The 26,657-nt window shown below is 41.6% G+C and overlaps 1 protein-coding gene across 1 annotated transcript in view; it reads left to right on the top strand.

Annotated features, from left to right (window-relative positions):
- Positions 1-23,928, top strand: part of mmp24 (matrix metallopeptidase 24) — a 71,449-nt gene extending 47,521 nt beyond the window's left edge. Inside the window, exons 6-10 of the mRNA XM_030052600.1 lie at positions 1,578-1,739; positions 4,104-4,321; positions 14,762-14,900; positions 19,371-19,637; positions 22,765-23,928. Coding sequence (XP_029908460.1) covers positions 1,578-1,739; positions 4,104-4,321; positions 14,762-14,900; positions 19,371-19,637; positions 22,765-23,129 — 1,151 coding nt within the window. The 3' untranslated portion in view covers positions 23,130-23,928. The remainder of the gene's footprint in view (positions 1-1,577; positions 1,740-4,103; positions 4,322-14,761; positions 14,901-19,370; positions 19,638-22,764) is intronic.
- Positions 23,929-26,657: the final 2,729 nt, after the last annotated feature.

The following is a 26,657-nucleotide window of genomic DNA, read 5'->3' on the forward strand; positions in this document are numbered from 1 at the left end:
ATACAGTAGCATTAGCTCACAAGACAGCTGCCGGCCACTGCGACTACAATCTTCAAACGCCCCAGTCTGGGTAAAGAGGAAAAAAGATAATTACGGTCTGTAATTAGGTTCAAACGGAGTCAAACCAATTACCATGGCGATGCAATGTATTAATTTGAGCCTTGCGTTTGGACTGTAAGAAGTCATTAAGCAGCTGACAGCAGTTCAGAATCACAGCTCTAAGTCTGTGACAGAGACCCTGGTTTTAACAAACCTCACACAAAATACACAGCATTTGGGAAAGCTTGCACAGCCTCTTGCCATTATTCTTAGATCTAATAGTAGTGGTGGCTATAAGGATAGGAGTGGTAGTGATTGTAGAAGCCACATTATTTATGTTGGGGTGCTGCTATGGGCTGCCTTAGCTGGAATCTTATTCACAGCCCCAATTTTTCTCTGAATCACCTCCCCCTCTCCCTGTCGCCTTCCTCTGTTTGCTCCAATATGCTCTTGAGTTGAAAAAAAAATCCTTTTAGCCTCTTTCCTAAGCCCTTATGTCCTTTCCAAGAACATCATTTATTTAGCTACTTTAGCCTCATTTAGACACCCAATCTGTTGCAACAAAATGTTTGAGACACGGAGATCTATAACATTTCCCAAAGCTTATTCAGAGCATGAAACAGGCGTACGCTTCATCCTGCAAGTCTGTGCAGTTTCATTTGCACTTCAGATTCTGTCAGTTGTGTCTGTGAACAGAGAAATTCAGACAATGATGCAACAGACTGAAGAATGTATTCAATTTCGGATTTTACCAATTTTGCTCAGTGTTTCCATTTGTTGTGATGATTGAATTTATCTACATACCAATGAACAAGTTTTCACTTTGTATCTGATTGACAAATCTAAAGCAGGACCACCCTGCGTTTACATTCAGTTGATCACAAACTATGCATTTAAATTTTTTGACTGAAAATAGCATTAAATAATTGCCATTAACTCTCACTAACAATGAGAGGAGGATAGCAGCTTTACTGTCCTACGTAGCAGCTTTTAGGGGCGAGGGGGTGGGAATAATATCAGAGTTTTGAAACAGCCAAAAAAGACTTTCAAAATCACAAATTAACAAAAAATTTTTCGTTTCTTCATATGATGGGAAATTCATATTCTACTGGCAACGAGACAACATCACGGACTAACTTTAGCTCACTTTCCAATGCTTTTGACTGCTCGCCTTTGGTCTTTCCTGTAGTATTTACACTCGGGAGGCTTTGTTCCATTTCAGACAAGAGGAGATACTGACTTTTTCAGTAACCTGTGGTTTTTAACTGAACAAAGACCAACAGAAGGCATTTCAGCAGCACAAAGAAGTTCCTGTTTTCTGTTTGGCTCGCAAAGATTTCTGCTCTGAAATCATCCTTGTGGTGTTTTTAAAAATATCAGCACAGAAGTAATGACTTTTCCCTCTCTGTTTCCTGTCCTCTTTATTTTATTCTCCTCTTATTTATTTATTTATTCTCCTCTTATCTTACTTATACTTTTTTCCTTGTATCACATCTGGTGTCTTTCTTTCTTCTCTTTCCACCTCCCTCTCTCTCCAGGTAATGATCTGTTCCTGGTAGCGGTCCATGAGCTGGGTCATGCGTTGGGTCTGGAGCACTCCAATGACCCCAGCGCCATCATGGCTCCTTTCTACCAGTACATGGAGACACACAACTTCAAACTGCCTCTGGATGACCTGCAGGGCATACAGAAAATCTACGGTAAATCTACACCATCTTCATAATTATGTTATTTTTTTTTCTTTGTATCCCAACACTGTATTTTGGCATTTTTCAGAGTTCCACTGATTAGCATGCTGTGGCATCACACTGTTTCTTCATTCATCCATGTGTCTCTTTTCATATCTCATACATCACTGATCGAATTTCAGCAAATGTTAGGGAAATTATAGGAATTTATACGATGTTCCTCTGCCATTTTCAAAATTACACTGACTGGCCCAAAGGGGTGCTACAATTATGGGTCAAAACAAGATGACATAGTTGTTGCTGATTGACCCAGAGGGAGCATGCATCATCCATGAGGGATGGTATCGTTTACTTTGCCATGTTCTGTTTTGTTTTATTTTATATAGTCTGTTCATTCATGCAGGGCAAGACAAGCAGGGCCAAGTGGCACAAGTTTGCTAGCAACAATAGTCAGCTTGTGAACTAAGGGAAAGAAAATGAATGCGTGATGGTTCATGCCCTCTCTTCAGTAAAATTGACTGAAGTGCCTTTGAGCAAGACACTCAACCTCCAGGTTCTCTGGATGAGCTGCCAACAGTAAAAGACTCAGTTTTCACAGGGTGAATATGTGTAGTTGTGAAGCACGGTGGTGCTGGAGAAACAGCACACATGCTCAGCAATCTTTCCCTGGATAGAGAAGAGTTTAAAAAACAAAATGCTAAACTTTGAGTCTTTGGTCTTTGGTCTTTGCCTTTGCGTTTTACACCAGGGAGGCTTTGTTCCATTTTAGAGAAGAGAAGATTTTTCAAGTTTCAGTAAACTGTGTCTTTCAACTGAACAAAGAACAGTGGAAAGCCTGTCAACATCAGGAACTCGTTCTATTTTCTGGCAGCTTTCTACCTTGAAATAATCATGATAGAATTTATTGTACTGTACACAAACTCCAGTATTCATTAATTGTAGGAAAACACAAAGAAGCAAGGTGAGGAAGAAAACATGTTTGGGTTTCAAATAACCTTCCCATAAGATCCCATAATTTTTAACTGTTTCTCAAACAAATCTAAATAGGTTTTAAGAGATACTATTCTTTACCATTTTCTCCATCTCATTTGCATTGTAATGTGATAACTTTATTACAGGCATTTTACAGAACACTGGCAACATGAGAAGAAATTCATCTGAACCCCACAAATATCCAGATTGGCCATAGCATTCAATTGCTGAACAGCTTTTTTCTTTGTTTGACTGGGCCTTTTCCCTGAAGCATCATAGTGGAAAGTCTGTCCTTTCCCTTTGACATTACATTGGAACAAAGATGATTAGATACATCAAAAGTCATGATACACAGGGGGCATTTTGAATTGTTTTGGAAGGATAATAATTGGTACACACAGTGTGGTCAACAGTAATTCTTACTCTGGGCTTGTGTTCAGTGTGGATAACAAAACCTCCTATTTTATCCACTGAGAGTTCATCCTGTTTGCAATTCCTCACTGCTCTGACCATCACCTCAGAATAACCCCTGCTTCACTGACCTCACGGAAAAGTGAGTTTCATTTCAAAATGAAATATACATAATTAAAAAAGTGATTGTTGGCATCCAACTATGGTTCATTATGGAATATTGTCTTAAGTTCACTGACAAAACAGTGATATTTTTAGATTGAATTCATTCTTACTCATGAATTATGAACTAATGAATATCAAGTAGTATTTAAGATACATAAATAGTATGTGAAATTGAACTGTGTGGTTTTTGAATTCACAAGAATACACCGATATATATTGCATTATTGGAATAACAGTTGTTTCCTGACAATGGAAACAGCTGTGTTTCCTTCCCCAACTCAATTAACTCACAACTAAACCGTATTTTATGGGGCCACACGTATATACTCGTGACACTGTAACATGCATTGGATAACAGCATCCACCAAATGGCAGATGGTATGGTAATGAACAGTAAATACTATGTAAATCCTCTTGATCCAATTAAAATTAATGTAGAGATACAGTTTACATCTGCTATATGGTTACCCTGTGCTTTTTTTATCTATCAGAAATCCCAACAGTACTCTCTACTGTGTAAGAAATAATTGTGTCTGAAAATAATCTGTAACCATATAAAATGAATCAATACACAGAATAACTCATGTGGTTGATCTCGTCCGCACGACACAGATTTTACATAAGAATTACATTCAAACAAGCAAAGTCAATCAATAAACATGACTTCTGTTGCTGTGGATCTTCACTCCCCATGATGCTGTTCTGTCTATGAACAATATCTCATCTACAAATAAAATGAAATAAATAAAAAAGAATAGATTTTATATTTTAAAATAGTCAGTCGATAGATAGAAAAGACTCATCTTAGTGTTGATATTTGCCTACCAGGCATCCCAACGGCCATGTTGGAACCCACAAGGCCATTACCGACTTTACCCTCTCGACGGACACACTCCACCTCCGAGCGCAAGCATGACCGCCACTCTCGTCCGGCACGTCCGCCCTCGGGGGACCGGCCCGCACTCCCTGGGAACGGCAAGCCCAACATCTGCGATGGCAACTTCAACACTGTAGCCTTCTTCAGACGGGAGATGTTTGTCTTCAAGGTGAGCCGAGCTGGAGGGGCCAGTAACCTGAACACACACTTCAAATGATGCACGCAGGTCGTAGTTTCAAAAAGAAAAGGTTTTTGGTGATTAGTATGCCTGTTTAGTTCTATGTAAACCATTTGAGAAGGAATAGGCTCAATGTACTTGTTACTGGGCTAGTGGATAGTTAGAGGACAGGCTGGGAGAATTTTTGTTGGCTTTCATTATTATACACACACACACACACACACACACACACAGTGTATTTGTCATCAGAGGAAAAAATCCACCCTAAAGACATTTTAAATACTGATGACCTTTGGGTGCCCTAGTAGCTCACTTGATAGAGTGTGTATCGAGAATCAAGGCTGAGTCCTTACTGCGGCGGCCTGGGTTCAAATCTGAGCCTAGGCTCTTTGCTGCATGTCATCCCCTCTCTCTGCCCTGCCTTTCCTCTCTCTCTCTACTGTCTCTAGCAAAGAAGCAGAAATGCCAAAAAATAATCTAAAAAAATGACCTTGTATTTCTGACATTCACATGGATAAGAGGTCAGATGTACAAAATACATTTAAAGCACAGCGAAAATATGATCTGAAATCTGAGTGTGATAGCACAAATTTGTAACTATCTATGGTCATTTTCACACATAGTCCGTTTGCTTTCAATCAGTGGAATAGTTGATCTTTTGTTGCATTGTTCCTTTGATTTAGTTTGATCTCACATGGCAAAAATAATAATAATAAAAAAAAAAGCATCAGCAAAAGCCATGTGGGCACAGTCAATCTGCTCATGGGTCCGGGTCAGACAAATATAAGGAGGCTGAGGGGCAGAGAAAGGAAATGTTTTCCTCTGGGATGTTTTTTTCCCTTTATAACCTTTATAACCCTTTATAACTTTATTGCACAAACAATCTGGCTTGCATAATATCCAACATGGAGTGCCATCATCTGCTTTGGTATTTGTTTAATATTGCAGTGCTCATCTGGGGCAAGTACCAAGAAGGCAATGTATTACCTTGTGGCTCTATGTCAACCCTTGACTAATTTTGTCCCTACAGTATATTGCTAAGTGCTAGCTGATAACATTGCGTCTTCCAGTTGTGCAGCAGCTATACGAGTTGTTTTAACCCAAAAGGCTTGAAGACTTGAAAACTAAACGAAGCAACAGTTCTTTTGGTCTGCACCTGTTTCACACATGGCCAAACGAACTGCACCAAACAAACCAAGCAAAGCAGGGTTTAATTCAAACAGTCTAAAAAAGACAAGAGTGATACATGAAGTAAACATCAGGTTTTGGTGTCAGTCCCTAAGAATCAAAGAGCAAGGGCTCCTGTCTAGATGCACCATTTTGTGCTGATGTTCAACAATCATACCTGCAGAAATCCATCAGAGAGGAATCAGAGAGACCAATTTCTCCACTAGCAGCACCCTCAATAGATCAGAATATAATGCAGCCTCAAAATGTGTAGCATTTTGAGTGAGGGGTGCAAGTCTCACTTTTTCTCTACTGGAAAGACTCATTCTCTTGCTCCTACTTCTCCTGAGGTTAGCACCTTCATATCTCTCAGGTTTTAATCCCCTGTGAGCCAAAGTGTAGCCTGAGACCGCCTGGGAGGCCTCTTGTTGCAGTGAAAACAAAGGGTGACTGAGCTTCAGGAGCCTCTAGTCTATGGACTTACCTGCATAATAAATCAGGTGGACTAACTCTCTTAGTCTCTTAAAATACTCCAAAAATATCCCCCCTATTTTTCCTTCTTTATTTGTGTTAATGTTTTGTTATCTTGTATTTTAACATTTACTTATGTTTTACCATCCTAATTATGTTTTAAAGCCTTAGGTTTGTTGTTAAGCACTTTCTAGGCTTGTTTTGAAAAGTGCTGCACCAAAAATGTCATTACTATTATTATAGCCGCTGCCCTGTCGTGTCCACACATAACCCACAGCTGAATGCTGCAAATTCATGCCTTTTCTCTGAGGATTGTCAAAAGGCAATCTGGGTGTTATGAGTAAGTTATGATCACACAATTTATATGCTACTGATGTGCCCATACGCCCACCTTTTATTCAAAGCAACAAGTTCATTCCCATTCTCTAGGGACAGCTGAAAGACATTTTGGGAAAGTGCAGAAAATCACTCAGTGAAGTGGAAGTAGACGAGGCAGGTTGAGGGCAAGGGCACACCAAAAAAAGGGAAATCATAAAACTTTAGCACAAAATAACTCCTAGGACTGCTCTGAACATCTGAATTTGATGATATCTAACAGCGTAAGAGTATCCGAGGGTGGATTGTTCCTTTGAAGGTGAGCGATGAAATTATCGTGATATTGACACAGGCACATACAACTCTTAATTACTGTCGATGCACCATCCTGTTCAAAGTGAATCATGTGGCTATATATAGCAGGCAGACACCAAGGGATTCAGTTAAAGCTCAATTAAACGTTAGAATGGGTAAAACGCACGACCTAAATGACTGTGATTGCGTTGTAGTTGCTCTGTAGCTTAGCGGGTAGCAGTGGCTCCGATACTGGCAGCGTTCAAGGTTTGATTCCCACCGGGGACACACATGCTAAAAATGTCTTTGGATAAAAGAGTCCACCCAGTGGCATATGTTATGTGTGATCATTAGTTCAAGGAATACACTTGCAGTATCCTACAGCCTGACATACTACTGTATGTGTGTTACTCCTAATTAGAATTAAACACACATAGAGCACATACAGTACACAGTACACATGTACATAAATAATTCATACAACTACATGCACATACACTATATTGCCAAAAGTATTCGCTCATCTATCCAAATCATTGAATTCAGGTGTTCCAATCACTTCCATGACCACAGGTGTATAAAATCAAGCACCTAGGCATGCAGACTACTTCTACAAACATTTGTGAAAGAATGGGTTGCTCTCAGGAGCTCAGTGAATTCCAGCATGGTGCTGTAATAGTAATGTAATAGGATGCTACCTGTGCAGTAAGTCCAGTTGTGAAACTTCCTCGCTACTAAATATTCCACAATCAACTGTTAGTGGTACTATAACAAAGTAGAAGCGATTGGGAACGACAGCAACTCAGCCACGGAGTGGTAGGCCACATAAAATCACAGAGCGGGGTCAGCGGATGCTGAGACGCATAGTGCGCAGAGGACACCAACTTTCTGCAGAGTCAATAGCTTGAGACCTTTAAACTTCATGTGATCTTCAGATTAGCCCAAGTACAGTACGCAGAGAGCTTCATGGAATGGGTTTCCATGGCCGAGCAGCTGCATCCAAGCCTTACATCACCAAGCACAATGCAAAGCATCGGATGCAATGGTGTAAAGCACACCGCCACTGGACTCTAGAGCAGTGGACACGTGTTCTCTGCAGTGACGAGTCACGCTTCTCCGTCTGGCAATCTGATGGACGAGTCTGGGTTTGGTGGTTGCCAGGAGAACGGTACTTGTCTGACTGCATTGTGCCAAGTGTAAAGTTTGGTGGAGGGGGGATTATGGTGTGGGGTTGTTTTTCGGACTTTGGGCTCGGCCCCTTAGTTCCAGTGAAAGGAACTCTTAATGCTTCAGCATACCAAGACATTTTGGACAATTTTATGCTCCCAACTTTGTGGGAACAGTTTGGAGACGGCCCCTTCCTGTTCCAACATGACTGAGCTCCAGTGCACAAAGCAAGGTCCATAAAGACATGGATGACAGAGTCTGGTGTGGATGAACTTGACTGGCCTGCACAGAGTCCTGACCTCAACCCGAGAGAACACCTTTGGGATGAATTAGAGCGGAGACTGAGAGCCAGGCCTTCTCGACCAACATCAGTGTGTGACCTCACCAATGTGCTTTTGGAAGAATGGTCAAAAATTCCCATAAACACACTCCTAAACCTTGTGGAAAGCCTTCCTAGAAGAGTTGAAGCTGTTATAGCTGCAAAGGATGGGCCCACATCATATTAAATCCTATGGTTTAAGAATGGGATGTCAGTCATGTTCATATGTGTGTGAAGGCAGCCGAGCGAATACTTTTGGCAATATAGTGTATGTTCACATGAACTCATACATTTGTACATACTCAGAAAAGTTAGACTTGCCTTTTAACAGAAAAAGATTGACTGTTGACTGTTGTCAGCCTTTGTGTATGTCATCCAGAGAGAGGAGAGAGACATCGGTCCTTGAAATGAGGGAGAGAGGTAGCGAGATAGAGACAGAGAGACAGAGAAAAGGAGAAAAATCCATTTTGATGTCTCTGATCTTTAAACTGAATGTTAGAAAAGGTCACAGCCTTGTCTAGCTCTTTGTCTCTCTGCCTTCCTGGCTGTTCATCTGTCTGTCTTCTGTCTGTCTCTTCACCTGTCCACATCTGCCTGTCTCTTATGGCTTCCTACCTATCTTGCTGTTATGTTGTTGCTTTGTTTTGTTTCTCTCACTGCTTTCCTATCTGCCTGTCTTTCTATTTGCTGTCCTGTTGATGGCCAGTCGACCTTCTGTCCGCCTAGCTGCTTAACCTGTCTGCCTGTCTATCCATCTGTCTGTCTCACTCTGTTTTTGTCTGTTGGACTTATTCCACCAGCCAGTTTATTGTACTGTCTGTCTCTCTTAGTGTCAGTCCGACTGGCTGTCTCTTAATACAGAGGCTTTGTATCTTCATCATAAATGTCCTGGAAACGAGCAACAGTGATCAAGATCCACAATTGTTTGTTCACAAGAAATGAAATAAATTCCAGTGGAATGGGAAATAGAAAGACACTTAAAAAGCTACATTCTAAATGAAAATGAATTTTCTGATGAGGCAGATGTGTCCCCACATCTGGCTTGCTGTCACACATTAAACTGCCTCATCTTCAGCACACATCAAGGGCCCTATCTTGTGCCACCCGCTATCCGCTGCCACTACCCGCTACCCGCAAATTGCGGATTTAGGAACTTCCGCTATCCCTAAACGGTATCTTGCGCCCACGCTACCCGCTATCCCTATCTCCGTCATTTGCGCCTGGAGGTGTGTCCGTGGGCGTGTTTCATCTGCTATCCCTAAAGTTGCTATCTTGCGCACACACTTTAGGGATAGCGGATAGCGGGTGGTCCTGACCACCCGCTATCCGCTATCCCTAAAGTTTGGGCTGTTAGGAGAGCGCGCCCAGGCGGCTTCAATGCGCGCCCCGACGGAGCCTCGCCACGCACACGGTCGGACTGATACCGGGACGCCGCCGGAATGGACTGAGTATATTACTCATATAGACTGTTTAGAGGAAAGACTGTTTTAATTGGACACTTACGCCAGCACGTTTTATTGTTTTATCATAAGCCAGCAGCTGTGCTATATTTTTATTTTTAATATTTTATTTGCCCAATCTACCTTGTCAATAAATTAGTTTACACATAGTTCCACCTCTGCCTCTTGTGTGTCTGTGGTGTGGCCCGGGGATTTTACTCAATCAGTACAACCTTGTGACACGTCCACTTGGACACATGTGGCTCCACCTCCCGAATTAACTCGCCTATAATATAATATATAATATGTATATAAAGCCAACTTGCTTTAGCCTCAGTAGAAGCCTTGAGGAAATCTACCTCCCTCTCTCCATCGCGGGTTTAGGATTTAGGATTTAGGATAGCGCATCCTGCCCTTAAAGGCAATAGCACCTGGCACACTGATTGGTTTAACTGGCGTAACGCCCAAAACACACCTATGCATAATATAGCGGGTAGCGGAGGTGTTTTGCGGATAGCGGGAGGTGCACAAGATAGCAACTTTTACGGGGGAACGCCTCTTCCTAAATCCTAAATCCGCAAATAGCAGGTTTAGGGAGTCTGGCGCAAGATAGGGCCCCAAGTGTTGCTTTTCAACATGACATGGGTTAACAACTACACATCACACATATGTGTCACCATATGTAATTGCATGTGTGGAAAACAGGGTGTCTCCAGGTCCTTAAAAGTCTTGTTTTTGTTTTGTTTTTATTTGTTTTGTTTTGTTTGTTTTGTTTTGTTTTTTAGAAATTTATTTTATGAATACAACCCCATAAAGTTTATTAAAAGTCAGAAAATTTGAATTTATAAGGTCTCAATTTCATTTGATTTCATTTATCAATCTATTGTGTTTTGTCAAAATGAGTCAAGTTCTTTTCTTCATCAGAATCAACATTTCTGATGTTGCAAAACTATAAGCCAACTGAATCCCATTTAGTCTTTTTACCTGCAACACTTACCTGGTGGGAAAACACCTATTCCGGTTTAACCCAACTCACTTCATGCTTCCCTGCAGAGAGAAATCCAAGATATTTCTTAAGCTTGCCTGTTTCAAACAGCTTCTTGGATCTAAATAGATTGGGAGGAATGAGCAGCTGCTACAGTAAAAGAGGTGCAGTAATAGATATATTTTAAGTAAAGGTTTAGTGTATATATATACATTTCAGGTGGATCAGCTCTTTTAAAGTGGGTCATTCCTAGCTTAACATGTTGGTGTACATTCAGGGGTAATGACGATATGTTTCAGGAGCAGCTGTAGTATCTTTTTTTGGTATGAAATATTAATTTAAAGTGCAGAAGTGTAGCAGTGTAAAAATAGTGCTTCTGAATGTGCAAAATAATAGACACCGTCCTGATATTTAGTCAGTTCTTGTTGCATTGTTCACATTCTTTTTCTCCAGCTTATCACGGCTACATCTTCTTTATGATTGGTCAAGATTTAATTAGGGAATCAATAAGGGTGAATGGCTTTTACCTGGATTCAACTCATCAATGTCCTTGAGCAGACCAAGTCCTAATATTTTGCACATTCAGTATAGACTGTGGAGTGAATACAAGAATCAAAAATAGTAAAATTGAAAAGTTTTTGAAGAAAAGAGGTGCAATGGTGCGGCTACACTACAGTATCGACTTTGGGTGGAATATTCCTTTAAAACTGCAGCATTACCACTAATGTATGTTAGTGGGTATTTGAAAGCAGTATGTCACAACAGGCACAACAAGAACCTAAAATGTATGTAGTCACCCTTATTCAGGGTGATTCACAATGATAGAGCAGGTAGGGGCTCATTGTCTTGGATACTTCAACAAGTGAAATAGCTGTGATGTGCTCAGTGCATTCCAGCTGTTGTTTTGTTGCTGTGACTGCTTTTCCTCAGTCTGCCGCATTTACACCTACTGATTTGCTGCATTTCCCAGAATACCTTTCACTAACCTCCACAGAAGATACTCAAAGTTGTTGCAATGAGTGCATGTAAGTGGAGAGAATGATAGTATTGTAAAGGCAAGAGAGCAAGAGGTATTTACAAAAAAAAAAAGAAAGAAAGAAAGAAACGTATCATTTACTCATGTCATGTTGCTGCATGAGGCTACTGGCAGTAGACAGTGTGGTATCTTTGACTCTTCCCTGATGGATTTCTCCAGAAAAAAAGCTCTGGCTCTTTGAGGGACTGACACCAAAACCTTTTCAGTTAAGGTTGACATTTTAGATTGTTGAATTGTTTCCACTATTAAACACCACTGTAGCTCTGCTTGAAATCCTCAGGTACTGTTTCATGGTCTGATTGGCCAGTCATCTGCGAGAATAAGAAAAAAAAAAAAAAAACTCAGATTACAGTCGACCCACGCATGCATTGCCAATAGCTGTTGCCAACGATGTTAAACTGTTAGGTTCCTTTGAGAACTGAAAAATGTATGACTCCGTGCATATGTACGTCATCAGTGATGCCAGATGAAAAGCTTTTATCTTCACTTGTCAAAGCCAAGATAATGTAGTTTTAAAATTACTGACATGCAAAGCAGAGATCCGGCTCCTACCTGAGCAAGCTACTCATGCTCAGACAAATTGAAACACAAAACTTTAATCTAACTTTAATCTCTTTAACTACAAGTCACCTGACCATTCTTTGCACATAGTTTCATCATTTGCATATTTTTTATTTAGTGATTCGTTTTCATGCCCCTAAAAGACCCTTTTTTCATCATCAATCAGGCAAGCAAGGCTGACTTTTCCAGGTTCCTTAGAAGCTGGCTGTTTGGAGGTGGAAGGCTTTAACCCGAGGACAGGGGCATACTAGGACACAAAGAGCATCAAGAGCCAGTGGGCGTTTAAAAGGAGACACTCATTATGGGATGTTTCCTCAGTGAGAGAAACACTCATGGTTTCTTCACTAGATGTGAAGCATTGATTTTCTTTTTTTTTTCTGTTTCGGTTCAGACAGAAAAGCATTAGTAGCCAGTGGATGATGTTTCATCATTTGAGATGTGTGTGTATGTGTGTATGCGCGTGTGTGTCTATCTGAGTTTGTGCATCTCTGAGAGTGTGAGAGTAGGTGTCCACGTATCTGTGTGCATCTGCACCTGTTTGGGGGAGTGTGACTGTGTGTGTGTGTGTGTGTGTGTGTGCGCGCGTGCGCGTGTGTGTGTGTGTGTGTGTGTAGCAGTCATTGGGGACTGAGCTTGGCTGTGTCCTAGATTCACCGGAGCCAAATGATAAAGAGCTAAGATTGATGTTCACCCTCCCTTCCTCTTCCTCCTCCTCCTCCTCCTCAACTCCTTTACTTTCCTCTTCACCCTTGTCTCCTCCTCACGTCTCCTTTCTTCCTGAACTCCAGTCCCACTCTTCTCCAGACCTCTCACACTGCCTTCTCTCCCATCTTCCCTTATCTTCTCTGTTGCTTCTCTCTCCTCACTTCCCCTCTGTCCTCTCTTTTCTTTCTTTACTTTGTATTCAGTTGATTCCTTTTCCCTCGTCTCCTGTCTGACTCTTCTCTTCCCTTTTCTTGCCTCTTGTATGTGCGTCATACATGGAACTTCTACATAACCACACATCAAAAAAGACTTAATAAATAATGACAAAATCCTCTCCAGTGTTTTGTTTCCCCCCACCAATCAGAATCAATGTTTGAAACTGTGATTCTGATTAAGGCTTTGACTCTTACTTGCCACTTTTCCACACCGAACCAAGGGGAGTTTGCAGTGATCAGAGCATCCTCAAATGTTTTGTAACACTTGCTCAAGATCACAGTTTGTTTGCTTGAAACTGACGACATTTAAAAGCACATTTTGTATATTTCAAGCTATAGCCCAACTAACTAATTATCCCTTTTGGCAACAAAAAGCAAAGGAGAATAATCACACAGATAACTGTTTGGAAATTCAGTGACATGAATAATGAATAGTTGAGCAAGCTGTAGCTTTGTTGCCCCACACTTGCACTTGACAGGGTTTTTCTGAGTTTGGCTATGTAGGGACCCATATGGCTGACTCATTCTGCTTTTTATGTTGACTCATTGTGATATGAATGAAGACTACTACAAACACCTCTCCTCATCCATCTCTGCTCTCCCAGCATGAGCAACACAGACGTTTCCAGCCAATAGCAGTGCCCCTGAAGCTGGGCAAAACCACAACATGTTGCTCTAATAGAGGCAAAGCCACCAATTTTTTAAACATAAAGCGGCACCACTCACTTTTATTGCTGACACTCTCAGCAAGTTTGGACATCTTCGCTGAAAATTCTGCTCTTTCCTTTTCCATGCCATCCCTCCTTTTTCTCGCTCACATCACATTCAGTTGGTGTGGGGCTCCGTTTGCACTGCTGCCCTTTTCACTGAATTTGAAAGTGCTGTTCACATCTAATCTTCTGAATTACTGTTGATATCTTTACTGTAGCAAAGAGCAGGGCCCCTTTGTGCACAGAGTTACAGTAACATGTTATGTCACAACTGTGTTGTCTTTTTGGATGTGGTATTTGTCTTCATTGACACTTCTCCCCAAGTAGCGATCAACTCTGCTGTTCCTTTCCAATGTTTTGTCTCATTTGTGTTAATGCTGGCTCAGCAAAGATGCTCTTGGCACCAAAATTGTAACAACTGCCTAAGATCAGTGTTGTAAAATTTCCTTATTTTCATGGCAGTGCTGCCAAATTCTGATTAGAGCATTCAAATACAAGTCACGTGTAGGTTGCCTGCCTTGGGATCTGGTTTTGTAACCAGATCAGCATTTTAAAACAAAATAACTGTGCAGCTTGTTACTGTTGGCACTGATTAGAAAACACCAGTTGTTTTACACTTGGAGCTACAGTGTGAGTGTCGACTTGAGTTCACAATCAATCTGTTCAATCTGTAATTTAGACAAAAAATTAACTCACAGGGCGCCCTGGTAGCTCACCAGATAAGAGCGCGTGTCACATGTTCAGGCTGAGTCCTGATCGCAGCATCCTGGGTTCAAATCGTACCCCAGCCCCTTTGCTGCATGTCATTGCCTCTCCTGTCTCTCTCTCTCTACTGTGACTGTCAAATAAAGCAGCAATGCCAAAAAAAAATACTAACTGATATAATATTCTCTATCCCTCATCTTGACTCTTGTTTGAACTTTACACTTCTAAAATGAGTGGGTGGCCTGTGGTTACCGTGTCTCTTAGTCTCTCTTCAAAATCTTGTTGCAGATTTATGTGACGCTGTGACAGTGGATTTGAACTGTGGCTCTCCATGTGTTTCAGGACCGATGGTTTTGGCGTCTGCGGAACAACAAGGTTCAGGAGGGCTACCCCATGCAGATCGACCAGTTCTGGAAGGGCCTGCCACCACGCATCGACGCTGCCTACGAGAGATCCGACGGCAAATTTGTTTTCTTCAAAGGTTCGGCAGAATATGACAAGCCTATGCCGTTTGGCTCTGTTTCCACTATTCAACATTTCTTCAAAGTTATCACAGTCTTGCCTGGAACCAGCCCCTGAATCTGCTTTTGAAATTTCCTCAACAAAGCAAAATGGAAATTAAGGAAAGGTTTCAGGCTAATCTCAGCGTTAATATTCCACTAGCAAACCCGAATACAATTCTTCCAAATGGAGCTGGGCTACAGCTAATTGGGTAGTCTCACTCTTTATGTCTGTTAATATTACAACTATTTTGCAGTACTAAGAAAAAAAAATCTGTGCTAAATTGCATGAAGAGAGACTGATCACACTTGTTAGCTATATCCAGATTGTGTGTTCATGCTTGTTTTCAATCTAGACAAAGGCTACAGTAACATGTCATCTTTATGGTTCTTAGCTGTACAGTTCAGTCTTTAATCCACAGTCTTAGGCACATGAAAGCATAATTGTTATGTGTGAACCATGTCGAAAACCAGTCATGGAAACCGGGGATTCGTCCCTACAAACATAATGGGAAGTGCTCGTGGGTGGGAAGCGAGCGAGGAAGGCTGTCTTTAGGAGGGGTGGGGGGAGTCTTGTGGAGGTTGTGTGAACCTCCATGTGTTGTGCTCTCCTGGGAAAACTCCTCACTGTCAGGTGAGAGGCAGGGGGCGACTCCACGTGCATAAGAGCTACATGGTCATGTGAACCCTCCTTGGCTGACACTGGGGTTGTACAGTGACAGGAAGCATGGAGCACATGGAGAATTTTCAATGATAAAATTGGGAGAAAATAGAGAAGAAGGCAAAACAATATCTCAGTTTCTTTCCCATTTGTACGCCACAGTGCTACACACAAGCGCTCTGAATCACAAGAATTGTAATGCCAAAAATACAAATGATGTTGCAGTGACACTTTGCATATTGCGTATTACATCTTCACTAAATATTTATGTTGAATCTCTGCTCTGATTATGTAGCTTACCTGTTCTGTTGTTCAAGATTCAAGATCGCTTTATTGTCATTTCTCATTTCACTTACCTACATAAAAAATGAAATATCGTTCCCCCAGCCTCTGTCAGCACCAACAATCAATAAAGAGCTAGACAAAATAAAAGTAAAATTCAATTAAAATGACAGACAACATACTAAACAAAGAGACATAAAGTTGGAGCCTGAGCACAATATGTTAAAGTGCTATGGACTTTTTCAACCACCTGCCAGCCCCAGTTCTACCATTGATCACATCATCAGATTCAAATTTTCTTTCTCTTGTTAACAATTTGACTTCCCCCCCAGCTAATAGTTTTAATAATTTAATAATTTCAATAATCCAGTAGTAACAGTGAAAGGAAGATAACAGCACTACTGTCCTACATAACAGCTAGGGGTGGGAGTGGAATAATATCAGATTTTTCAAAATGGGTGAACTATCCCTTTTAATGTCTCTTTAACAAGCAAATCATCACACATTTGCCCTTTGAGTTTCTGATTTATTGGTTAATCCTTGCGCTTTTCTTACCAATGAATGCATCAGTTTTGCAGTGTGGCAGTTCCCCTGGGAAGGCCGCTGCAGCATCAGCTGTTTCCAGTTACAATAGTTGGGGGAAAAACTTTGCAACATCACAGAGGTGTTTTCACATCCCTGTCTGCCATCTGCTCCAGTGTTATTAGACTCTGTCCTGCTCCATACTTTCCCTCCTCCTCCTGAAAATGTATTTAATAAAGTGTGAAATAGAGAATAGCAAAGCAGGGAGGGCTACCCAACCTAAAGTAATGGAATTTCAGCCCATGTATGAAACCTCCCTCATCCCCTTTCTGCTGACGGAGGAGTCACTCATCTCTCTCTCCATTTCCATCTCTCCCTCACTCTCTCGCTTTCTGTCTCTCTCTCTGTGACTCTCACTCACACACGCACATACACATCTTCTGACTGAGTGTCCTGCTATCGCGGCAAGCCAGGAGCAGATATTAATAGCTTTGCTCTCTCAGAGCTCTCTCATATACACACATACACCGACACACACACACACACACACACACACACACACAATGACACAGCTCATCCAGGCTGTGACACAATACACGCATTGACTTTGACATACACAGACACATGATTTACACACACACACACACATTTGGACTAGCACAGAGGGGCACGTGTACACAGGATACACACGCTCACACACAGAATAAGAATGAGGATTTGTCACTTGTCCATCCAATGAAATCCAGAGTGTGTGTCTGTTTTTGTTCCCAGGTAACACAGTTCTCTATAAACCCATATGGGGTGGCATTTGGTGAAACAGAACTGCACTTTCAGTCGCTGTTCAAATTTAAAGTGCTTCGTTTTAAAATCTCTATTTTTACCGCATGCATGATGGGTAGCTGTTAGGAAGCAGTGCTCTGAAACAGCACCTATCCTGAAATTCAGAAGCCATAAAGCACGTCAGCCATGGTTAGGTTGGCAGAGAAGGTACCTTTATGTCACACAGAGATTAACTTTTTGTATTTTATCAAATTTTATGAGGGAAATAGCATTTCTCTACTGCAATGTGCAGAATATGGTAACTAGAATTGGAAAGTGGATACTCTGTACTCTTAATCCTATTTTCAGCACAGAGACACTATATATTTGTCCTGTATTTATCCAGATTTAATTCTGTTGTTGGTATGGTGACTGGCAGCAAGTCTTCTCCTCTCATTGGAAATAACAATTTGAACCTGAAAGACCGAAACACAAAAGTGTGTGTGTGTGTGTGTGTGTGTGTGTGTGTGTGTGTGTGTGTGTGTGTGTGTGTGTGTGTTGTGTGCACAATTTACTGATATCATGGCACATCATCTCTGGGTATTGAAGTTAATATTTTCGTCACCTCCTGCTGTTTGGGGCTGCCAGTATGTGAAGTAGTGCAGCTTTAAATCTTGTGGCACTGGTAGACTCAGTTGACCCCATACCTGTTCACCCTTTGCTTTACTTATCTCCCATAATTCAGTCAATTGCACTTACATTGCCAGGGAAAGAAAAAAAATGATTTTCTTCTTATCCCTGCGGGTTAAATATGGCACTGACACAACCGTTATCATGGGGCTGATCCCTTATGTAGCTCAGTGGGTAGATCATGGCACTAACACTGCCAGGGTTATGGGCTTGATTTCCCAGGAAACCACCTTGACTAAAAATGTATGCACTCATAGCTCTGCAAGGTGCTTTAGATAAAAGCTCCTGCTAAAGGGCATGCTTTTCTGTCTGTTTCTGCTGGTGATAAGTGCTAGGCTAGTTGTTTAAAGAAGGTATGACTGAGCCAGGCTGGCCAAACAGCCCGGTTGAAAGCTATTAATGTAGTGTCTGAAGAGGGTTGGAGTATTATGACTTAGCCACTTGTATTAAGCTTCCTTGTTGTTCCAACATGTTTCTTCCTGGTGATAAGTACATGGTATTTAAATGAGTTGCTGCCATGTCAGGCTAATTTAGTAGCCTAGTTCAAATCTTTCATAGGGTAGTATCATTTAGCTACTTCTATTAATCTCTCTTTGCATTCAAAATCGTCTTGGATATCACTGGATATTTAAAGAAGTTACCAATGAGCAGTGCTGTGTTCAGAGCCTGACCGAGCAGAGTCGTGTTTTTTTTCCATGCAGTAGAGGCTGATATTGTTTTTTTACAATAATTTGGCCTCCTGGTTGTGGTTTGTTTATTTCTTGTCATCGGCTACCAGGTATTCAGTTTCAAGCGGTGAGAATTGGGTTTTGTTTTTGTAAAGATGTGGTGTTTGGGTATTTTTATCACTTTCAAAGAGGTTGCTTTTTGCCCCTGTTAGTTTCTGTGCCTGTCAGCAGAATATCCCAGCAAGTTGTGAAACAGATAGCAGCAAATAGTAAAATCTCTGTCAACTCCCGCCTCCTTCCTATTTCTGACAAACGTTTAATATAGGCAATACCAAAGACATACCAACAACACTTTTATGCTGACAGTTATTTATGCCAGGTGTTATTTGATATAGGTTAATATTTGTCATAACTATGAACCCAACAGCACTTCCATAAGAGCCATGCTCTGTGTGTATGTTTGTTTGTGTGTATCACTTGCCACGTGCAGAGCTCGTACTCCAGGCACTGTGGTAGAGGTGATATCCATGGACAGAGTCCTTGAAGCAGCCACTTACCAGGAAGTACACTGGTGATTTTGTGTACACTGCAAAAACATGTTCACCAGCCATTCTTTGTTAACAATCAATTATTCTCATATTCAGTGTTAAAATCTTGTTGTTTTTTCAAACAAGTGAAAAATCTGCCAGACATAATCCCACTTGTTTCCAATGCTGATCAACTTGTTTCCAGAATTTTCTTGAACCAAGACAAGGCTTTCCACATTTTGAAATCCAGCAGAATGTGACAAAAATGAACTTGCTATAATAGCACTAAAAATGTTTCTGTTATCAATAAAGTACCAGCTCATGTGTTGTCCCACCTTGCAGGTGATAAGTACTGGGTGTTTAAGGAAGTTACTGCGGAGCCGGGGTACCCTCACAGCCTGGTGGAGCTGGGCAGCTGCCTCCCAAAAGACGGCATCGACACGGCACTGCGCTGGGAGCCAGTTGGGAAAACCTACTTCTTCAAAGGGGACCAGTACTGGCGCTACAATGAGGAGAAGCGTACAGCAGATCCAGGTTACCCCAAACCTATCACCGTGTGGAAGGGAATACCAGACGCACCGCAGGGAGCCTTCATCAGTAGGGAGGGATGTGAGTATTCAGTATCATTCATTTTACATTTACTCTCATTAAATGCCAGTTTCAGCCGTGTTTTCTGAGTAATCAAATATGTGGTCCAACCATGCTTTTATTCCCTGGCTGGCTGTTGTGGGATAGCTAGCCACTTGATCAGTCAGCCAGTCAAATGGTCATTGATTGAGTTTGCCAACCAATCTGCCAATCGGCTATCCTGCCAGTTAGTCATTCAGCCAATCAGACTGTTCATTCACATCCAGTAGGGCTGTTTATCCGTTAACCTCTCGTTTATGCTGTAGCAGCATAAAATGCTTCAAGCACTGGGGCCACACACACACACACACGCCCACACTGCTCTGTAGAAGGAAACTGCCCATCATCACTTCTGCTTGTTGAGATGCGACCCCATGGCCCCATGGCTGCCACTGAGGGAAAGAAGAACACCAGAGCTCTGTGTGTCCATGAGTGTGTGTGTGTGTGTGCGTGTGTGTGTGTGTGTGTGTGTGTGTGTGTGTGTTTATGCATGTGTGTTTAAGATCAGAGGTGGTGACATGGGCAGTCGGGCGTGGTTTCTTGGTGTTAGATCAGAAAGTGTCCTACAGGGAGTTCAGAGTCAAAAGGGGAGTGTGTGTGTGTGTGTGTGTGTGTGTGTGTGTGTGTGTGTGTTTCCTGCGGGGGGTTGTGAGGTGGCAGAGCAGGCAGAAAAGCAGGCTTCATCAATCTGAAGACACCTTCTGGGGGCTTCTGTTAGTGTCCTCTCAATATGTGCATGTTTGCACACGCATGCACGCACATGTTCCTGTGTATGCATGTGTGCCATGCTACAGTATTTATATAGATCTTTCACAAGCTGTAGATCTGACCACTTTCATGACAAAAAACTGTTTTTTAGTGTTTTCCCCAGAAAAGCAACTGAAACAGCTTTCAGGCCATCACAGGACTCTAAAACTCTCAAATGAAACCAAGACTGAAAAGAAATTCTTTTATGGCTCAACAGTGGTTTAATGAAGGGTGACCCATCATACCTATTCTATGTTAGCTGGGAGCAAAAACTGAAAAAGTGACACATGACTGCCTTCAAATGCATAATTAATGCAAGAAGCATAATTGAAAAATTAATGAGAGTAAATAAAATGGGTGAAACCCAATGACAGAACGTCCATCTTATCTGACTGATTTCTGATATTTTATAAAAGGCCAGTGTTGGTCTGTTCTATCAGTCTAAACTTAATATACACACATGCTGGTTTGTGTGTGTATCTGCATGCAAGTGTGTTTGTGTGTGTGTGTGTGTGTGTGTGTTTGAGTGTGCGTGTTATTGCTGAGGGGGTATCCTCTTACTCCCACCCCCATCTCTGTCTCTTTTCCTCTCACACAGTCCCATCTGTCTCCCAGCTACAGTGTCTCTCTCACAGGCATTACATAATATTGCCCTTCAATAAAAACAAGCACTGCTGGGACCAAAACGCTGTAGCTGTCTATATCCACTGTGTCACACTAGAAATGTTATTGCCTCTAATGAGATCCTACACCAAGACTAAGGAAGTGGGTACAGCTGAGGATACTGAAGATGGATGTTTTTGACTTTTAGAGAGTTCACAAGCAAAGCATAGTATTTGTCAGTGTGGTGCATGAAACCATACATCTCCAGAGTGTCAACTTTTGAGGAATTGAGAAAAATCTGTGGGGTTTCCTGTCGACACCCCTGCAGTTTTAATGTTTTACGGCCCATTTTCACTGTTTCCAGGGGAAATAGTGATACATTGTACTTACAATATAATTTAAACTGAATATTTCATTGTTATATGCTTAAAATATTTTTTAAGTTATTGCCCTAGGCAATAAAACATGGTATTTGTTATTGTCATTGTCACACAGTCGCAATTTTCATACCCATTTTTTGATTTAGTCAAGTCTCCATCTTTTGTCCCAGTGTGACCAATAGTCCAAGTCACAATTCAGCCATTTCATTTTGATTTAATCTAGTTAGTGTTAAAGTAAAGTTGAACTTTGGTAGAATGTTAAGTTGTCTGGTTCCCTGGCAGTTATGAGTCCTCATGGTGGTGAAATATCCTCATTATTTGCTCTGTGCTCCCCTGGGCTGCTAATCCACAATGCTGTATTTCTATCTCTCCATTCACTCCCATAGAAGGACAGCTCCCAAAATAGCACTTTTACCATGTAAACAAATGCCAACAAAGTAGATTATGCCAATATAAAAACACCAATTCCTGGTACCCATTTTTTTTGTGTGTGTAATTACAGTTATTTGTGAAAGGACGATCAGGTCATTTCTTCCTGATAGTTTCCTGCAGGTGCTACCTGCCAGATCTACTTTCCAATTCAAATGGGAAAATAACAAGAGACATTTAATTTCCTCAAAAAATGGGTACCAGGACTTGTTGTTTTCTAACATTTATTTACACATAATACTCACAGAACTGCATACTTAAACCATCATAGATGTGCAAATGGGCAAGCCATTATTTGGCACTGCAATCTTTTTTCTTTTTTTTTTTTTTCATTGTAGTACACAAAAGACAAACACTGGGAATGCAAATTTGACAGATTGAAAATTATGCTACTTATACATTTAGTCATTTTGCATGGATACAGCCAGACCAAGTTACAAGTCTTAGTCACCATCATGTGCTTGAAAACAAGAGTGGTTGATAAATATCTTGGTCGTTGACTGAGTTAACACTGCACCTCATGGCTTCTGAGGTTCAAGACAGATTTTCTCCATTTGGTTAATAATGTTAGCTTCCAGCTTACAGGACAAAATATAAAATTTGAGATGCAGGATGCTTCTGATATGGAAATGTAGGGTTTATAGTTTTGAAAATTGGCTTTCCGTTTGAGAGCTGAGATAGTGTAGCTCCGGTGCTCAGGAAAATAAACATCTTTAAGAACAAATGGTGTGATGGATTTGATCTGTAGTCCTAGCAAATGTTTTTCATGTTTGAATGGAGTATTTCAATATTTACTCTCTCGCTCCTCTGCCTCTCTCCACACAAACCCAACCCACTGTCACCCATCTTTCTCTCACCTCCCACCCCCTTTTCCTGACTTTTCCTCCAATATCCAACCCACCCGCCAACCCCCCCAACCCCCCACCCATTTCTCTGCCTTGCATTTTTAGACTACACGTATTTCTACAAGGGGAAGGAATACTGGAAGTTTGACAACCAGAAGCTGACAGTGGAACCGGGATACCCCAAGTCCATCCTGCGTGACTGGATGGGCTGTGACCAGTCTGACATGGAGCGATCCGGTGGCAGCGGTAACCGGGGCGACCGCCAGCTACCCCTTGATGATGTGGACATCATGGTGACCATCAATGACGTCCCAACGACAGTCAACGCCATCGCTGTGGTGATCCCCTGCATTCTGTCACTTTGCATCCTGGTGCTGGTGTACACGATTTTTCAGTTTAAAAACAAAGGGGTGCAGCAGAGCACCATGACACAGCACTACTACAAATACCCCGTACAGGAGTGGGTATGACAGGCACAATGCTTTTCTTCTTAAGATATCATAGGTCAAGCTTCAAGAGCTGAAGGAGATTGAGAGGTTGTGACATTGTTAGCCAGCTAAAACGCTGGCTGACACTGGCTGATGCCGAGAAAGGTAGCAAAGCTGTTGAATGGCAATGCTGAAGGACGCTAATTGCGCTTGCTAACATTAGGGATAAATGCTAAATGTAGGGACACCTGCTGAAAATGATCTGCAGAGTAAATGCAGATGTTGGCTCAGAGTAGAAGTGACTTTGTGTGAGTGTGTGTGTGTGTGTGCGTGTGTGTGTGTGGGTGAATGTGTGGGTGAGTGTGTGTGACTCGTGCCTGTCTTGTGACACAAACACCTCTGTGTAAAACTGGAAGGCAAGGCTAGTTACACTGGTTTTGTCTTAACCCCCTTTTCCTCACCTGGCAAGGACCCTTAAAAGAAACATAGCTGACTACAGCTGGAACAGCATGAGTCGAAAAAGACTGTGGGCGGATTTGATTGGCTAAGAGAAGACAAACAGCCAATAAGATTTTCCAGCCTTGCACACTCGACTTGCCCACATCTTCTCTGGTTGTGTATGCAGGTGAAACGGAGTCATATGCGTGATGCTGAACTTTGACGATCTCTTCTGGGACCTATATTACAAGATTCTTCTTCTCAGTGAAAAGAAAAGAAAAGAAAAGAAAAGAAAAGAAAAGAAAAGAGAGAGGGTTTGGGGCAGTATATGCTCCTCTAAGCCAGACACCACCTCCAAGTTTGTTCTAACAACAGCTTGTACATGTGAACTACTTTAACTATTTAGTCAGATGAAACTAAATGGAAAAAAAAAAAAAACAAAAAGAAAAAGAGACAGATTAAAAAAAAAAAACTCAAACTTGATCAAATGTAGGTAGAAAGGCCATAACAAAAGAAAACCAATGATCTCTTTGTGGGTCACTGAATTGTTTGGTTTAATTTATTTTCAGTTGTATGGAGACATAGATTTGTTGAAGAGGACCTTTTTCTCTCTTTGTTCACCATACACAACAAGAACATCTTCATCACTAATAACCCCGACCTTTGTAGACATACACCTCCTGACTCCCCTCATTTCTATAAGAGTGTTGATGGGATTATTTGGGTACAATTTTAACTGTCATTCCTATCTTGAAATTATAAAGTGGTGAAAATCAAGAAATTATCCATCAGAAACACCAGGGCACAGCCTTTTTGTGGTGCAAAAACTGCTTTGATTTAGACGACTAGGACCTCTGTTTTTTGTCAGATGTACATTAGCCAGTCATCAGCTTATAAAGATAAAGTAGATTAATGTTAGTTCAGCGGCCTCGTCTCTGTCTTAACAGCCCCGGCGCACTGGCCCATATTTAACAAGCCGCTCACAGCTGGAGAGCTGAACTAGTTTGTTTAGTTTTGATCTCATCTTCGTTTGTTTTGCTCTCTCTGTCTGCCTTTATTTTTGTCTTTGTATTTTTGTCTCTCTCCCTCCATGCTCTGCAGAATGGTGAGCCAGAGAGAGAGATGTGAAAGAATGGGAAAACACAGCGACTGCAAAAAAGGAGGAATGAGAGAAGGCTAAGGGATAGACAGGCAGAACAAAGCAGGGTATGAATACAGAGAGAGGGAGTGTGACAGAGAGTTTGAGAGTGTGAGAGAGAGGGAGGGATGCACAGAGGGTATATGTGGGCCTGTATTAGTATGCCGGCTGTGCCACAGCTACATCAACCAGGCTTAATGAAGTACTTCTGTTCACAACGCTCTAATAGGGGCGACTCGCCCTCCACATCCCTCGCTCTAATCCTCCTGTCCTCCCTCTGTCTCTTCTCTCCCTGTCCACTTGTTCCTCTCCCTGTCCATCTGTCCTGCTCTCTCTCTCTCCGTCTCTGTCCCTCCCCTCCACCAATCGTCTCGATCTCTCTGCCAATCCTCTCCATCAGCCTCTATCAGTTCACGCTCTCTCTCTATCTAATCTTTCTCTTTTCATTCTCCCCTCTCAGTCTGTGTCACTCTCCCTCCTCACCTTGTCTTTCTTTGCATCACTCCCGGCTCTCCACTGTTCGATATCACATTATTTTCTATTGATAAACCATCTGTATTCAGTTTGCTTAACGCACCAGATAGCTTTTAAGCGAGCAGCAATTTAATACTTGTCCACATTCTGTCAGTGTCGTGCACATCAGTTTCCGGCTGCTTTCATTTCACGCTAATAACTACTTTTAACGCTGTGACTAAGCTGTTGGTAAAACTAAGGAGGTCATAATTCTTTTTTTTTTTTTTTTTTTTGTCATGACAAATGTGCCAAAATCTCTCTCTAATTGTTTTTGGTTCAACATCTACTTTCACGCATGAAAAGATAGAACATTTTCCATGAAACACATACTTTGCATTACTTACACACAGCGTGTGTAAATAGGACCATATGCTTTCTTGCAACATGTCTTACTATTGACAAGTTGTGCTGAAAAGTGGACTGTGCTGGAGACTGCATTCAAATATGTCTGAAAATGCTACATCCTGTTATACAGTGTATTACTTGCATCTTCGGCCTTTACCGGACACGGAATAGTTTGTGTGTCTCAAACTTCACATTGCAAGTTACCATTCCAGTTAAATGAAAAGCTGCACTAAGAACTCTGTATTTAAAATACAGTCAGCTACACTTTGTAATTTCATTCACTTTCTAATATGACTCATATATAATGGTTCACTCCACGGCCATGCAGCCCCCCTCGGGGGTTTTGAGTTCTCCCTTGGTGGTCCATACCTCATGTTGGGAACCTTTGCCGTAGGGTGAGTGGGCACGTTGTGACTGAGTCATTGTTTAATGAGACTTTGTGGCTGTCTCATTGTCCTGGCCAACATCATTAGCAACACACACTCACATACACAAAAAGAGCACGCACAAATTTACACATGCATGTATACACATATGAATGCACACAAGCACACACATGACTGTTGTCATGTGAAAACTTGTCAATGCCAAAACTGGTGACTTTCATGTTGCCACTTCATTTGAAGGATTACATGCTTCTCTATGTTTTGTGCAAAGATTATAAAACCCTTCAATGAGGAAGAGTCCATTGTCATCGAGCCAAAAACATAGATACAAGATACAAGGTTTTCACCTGACAGCAATGAGATCTGCCTATACAAGCACACAGCAAAGCACAAGCAAAAAGTGTGTCTTTCCACATCGTCTTCAAGGCTACTAATTCATTTTCAATATAGTTAAATGGGAACATAATGTCTGGCTCTCTACATCTCTCTCCATTTCTCTCCTTTGTTCTCATTCCCTCAGCTTTGTCCCTTATTCACCGAGCTCTCTGTCCTGCAATAATTGAATGTGTTCCTAGCCCATATCCTTACAATTACTTGCTGCTGTCGAGGGCAATTCAGCACACGCAGCATTCAGCACAAATCGATCTCATTCACTATCCTACAGTGCAATTTAGACTCAGCGGAAAATGCACATTTGGTCCCTGAGAGTATACAATAAACGCAGACATGGAATAAGATCTTGTGTTCTTG

This window comes from Myripristis murdjan, chromosome 5, assembly GCF_902150065.1.
Source record: "Myripristis murdjan chromosome 5, fMyrMur1.1, whole genome shotgun sequence".
In the NCBI taxonomy this organism is placed as follows: Eukaryota; Metazoa; Chordata; class Actinopteri; order Holocentriformes; family Holocentridae; genus Myripristis; species Myripristis murdjan.